Consider the following 2323-nt stretch of genomic DNA (forward strand, 5'->3'; position numbering starts at 1 on the left):
TGGACCAAATGTGGAGGCGGGCCGTAGTTTGAGGACCACTGCTCTAGATCTACTGTCCTGCAGGTTTTAGATGCAACCCAGTTCCAACACACCTTAGATTCGGCTGTGGGATCAGGGATGCATTCAAAACCTGCAGGACAGCAGATCTAGAGGAACTGGGTTGGAGTCTCCTGATTTAATCCATTCCATTGCAGCTCGGGCTGCATGTTTCAGTCTCTGTCCTGCTGGAATCTTCTCCTCATTCTCAAGTCTTTTGGTAAAATAAATTAATGAAACCAAGATTAATGAGAACCAAATCATGGATCAATTCCTTCCCTTTCATAAATATGGCAGACTTTCAGTTTTTCTGTCAAATAAAATCCCACTGAGCTGTGTGGCTGTACCATGACCAGATGCTGAAAAGTTAAAAGGGTATAAATATGTTTACAAGGTGCAACGATCTGCTCAGCTTATCTCTGTCTCTAGGTTCTGTAAAAGCCTGATAATGACATTTATTTACATCAGATGTCTTGACGCAGGGAAACATTTCAAGCATGCAGGATACAGGCCTTGATTGAGCAGAGCTGCCCACCTATGATTACCCTTCCTGTGTCCTATGATCCCTGTCACATGTTCCTGTTCAGGCATGGAGCAGAGAGAAGACATGGTGGAGGAGGAGAGTCTCCTCTCATCCACAGACATTCCTACTCACTTGATGAAGCAGCGAGCTCCCTCAAACGTGTACCCTTCCTCCCATCCTGTTGGTAAATCTGAGGACACAAAGCCACACACAGGACAGAAGGAACATGAGTGCTGGAGTTCTTCTCATAATAATGTAGCGTCTGGACCACATCTTGGGCTTGTGCATCACTATAAAGCCATCTGTCCCTCTGAAGGTTCAACACCTTCATTCCACATGGTGCTACATGACCCAGAAGGAGAGGGAGAACGGGGAGGTGGAGCTGGCGATGCAAATATTGTGATCGGGCTAGAGGGAAATGGTGACGGCTTTGTCAAGATGTGATTTTCACCGATCAGATGTGCAGATCTATGAAAAGGCTTCAGATTCATCAGCTCTCTTGTGCGGGACTTCAGCAACCCGCAACTTAAATGTCACTGCGGGGATCGGGTCCAAACATCGGCTCATACCGATGTCCATGGCTACGTGACGGAAGTTTTAAGAAGTCTGTCGCAAACTGTCCAGGTGGAGGAACCAACCATGTGTGTGTATGTGTGTGTGTGTGTGTGTGTGGTTTTGTTTAGCAGAGGAGGTTGTTGCTCTGCTGCAGCGAAAGACCCCCCTCCCCACCCCTCGCTCCTTCCTTCGTCTTCCACGGATCTTTGCGCAACTTGTCGCCTCTTTCTTTCCAACACAACTCCGAGACAACCTTGCGCGCGTGCAGAGGGAAATGAAGCCGTCGCCGGTGATTTACCTGGAGTTTTCCTGTGGCCTGTGATCACAGCCTCTCCAGTAACAGGATGCAGCCAGGTTGTACTCTTTGCTTCTTCGCTGGTGGAAGGAAAAAAAATGTCAAGCGATGAAGCCAACAATAGGACAAGTAAGGAAATGACACATGTCCGATTGTCTGCGTCATATTTACTTAATGAAGAATATGCGTCCATCCCGAGTCACTCCGTAACTCCAAGAAGAGGGAAGACAGCAGAGCCAGTCCGGCTTTGGATCCGCCGCCATGTCTAGCTGAGAGCTCCTCTGGAGTGCGCGTACCCGCGAGAAGCGCGCTCTAACATACCCACGCACTCTTTAGAGCTCCAGGAACGCGCAGAGAATCTTCAAAAGTTGATAGACTCAAATGTTCTGTAATTTTTGGAGCTTCACTGTTGCTGACACTGTTTTTAGATCAGATCAGTCATGAAGCCATATTGAGGTATAACCTGAAAATACAGTCGTATAAAAACGGGGGGGAGAGAAAAACAGTCAGCAGGCCCGCAGTATGTTCAATTTTAGCATACTTGAAGCCAGACTATTCATCAGTATATTTGAAGTATGTTATTTTGGAACAACTAATTTTATACTTAGTGTATTTTAATAGTAATTAAATTGTAGAAAATCACATTCTGACGTGTACTAAGTGTACTATCATGTAGTTTTCTGGAACAACTAAAGTTATACTTTGTATACTTTAAATATGGCTGACTTTTTATGTAATATAAACGTGCTTGATTATTATATCTTAAGTGTACTATTTTTGTGATTAAATTACATTAAAAAATATATTTAGAATGTCTTCTAAGTATATGAGCGTTATATATTTTATATATGAATAGTGTGATCACTGTATGTTCCAATTACTCTTTTGGTTTACTATAATCGCTAATCAAGTAC

The 2323-nt window shown here is 44.0% G+C and overlaps 1 protein-coding gene across 1 annotated transcript; it reads right to left on the reverse strand.

The window, feature by feature from the left end:
• Positions 1-568: 568 nt before the first annotated feature.
• LOC106940839 (pleckstrin homology domain-containing family A member 5-like) lies at positions 569-2086 on the reverse strand. The gene is made up of 3 exons (XM_015023678.1): positions 1581-2086; positions 1413-1489; positions 569-749 (listed from the first exon to the last, which is right to left on the reverse strand). The coding sequence occupies exons 1-3, from the start codon at positions 1670-1672 to the stop codon at positions 688-690; spliced, it is 231 nt and encodes a 76-aa protein (XP_014879164.1). The 5' UTR covers positions 1673-2086; the 3' UTR covers positions 569-687.
• Positions 2087-2323: the final 237 nt, after the last annotated feature.

This window comes from Poecilia latipinna, unplaced genomic scaffold, assembly GCF_001443285.1.
Source record: "Poecilia latipinna isolate Pla-1442-1.1 unplaced genomic scaffold, P_latipinna-1.0 Scaffold3386, whole genome shotgun sequence".
In the NCBI taxonomy this organism is placed as follows: Eukaryota; Metazoa; Chordata; class Actinopteri; order Cyprinodontiformes; family Poeciliidae; genus Poecilia; species Poecilia latipinna.

What these genes read in the sequence shown, in the direction of transcription:
- LOC106940839 (XM_015023678.1), bottom strand. Translation starts at nt 1,672, where the DNA reads ATGGCGGCGGATCCAAAGCCGGACTGGCTCTGCTGTCTTCCCTCTTCT. An exon ending in GGACGCATATTCTTCATTAA is followed by an intron (nt 1,490 to 1,580) that starts GTAAATATGACG and finishes TCCTTCCACCAG; the next exon opens with CGAAGAAGCAAAGAGTACAA. An exon ending in AGGCCACAGGAAAACTCCAG is followed by an intron (nt 750 to 1,412) that starts GTAAATCACCGG and finishes TTGTGTCCTCAG; the next exon opens with ATTTACCAACAGGATGGGAG.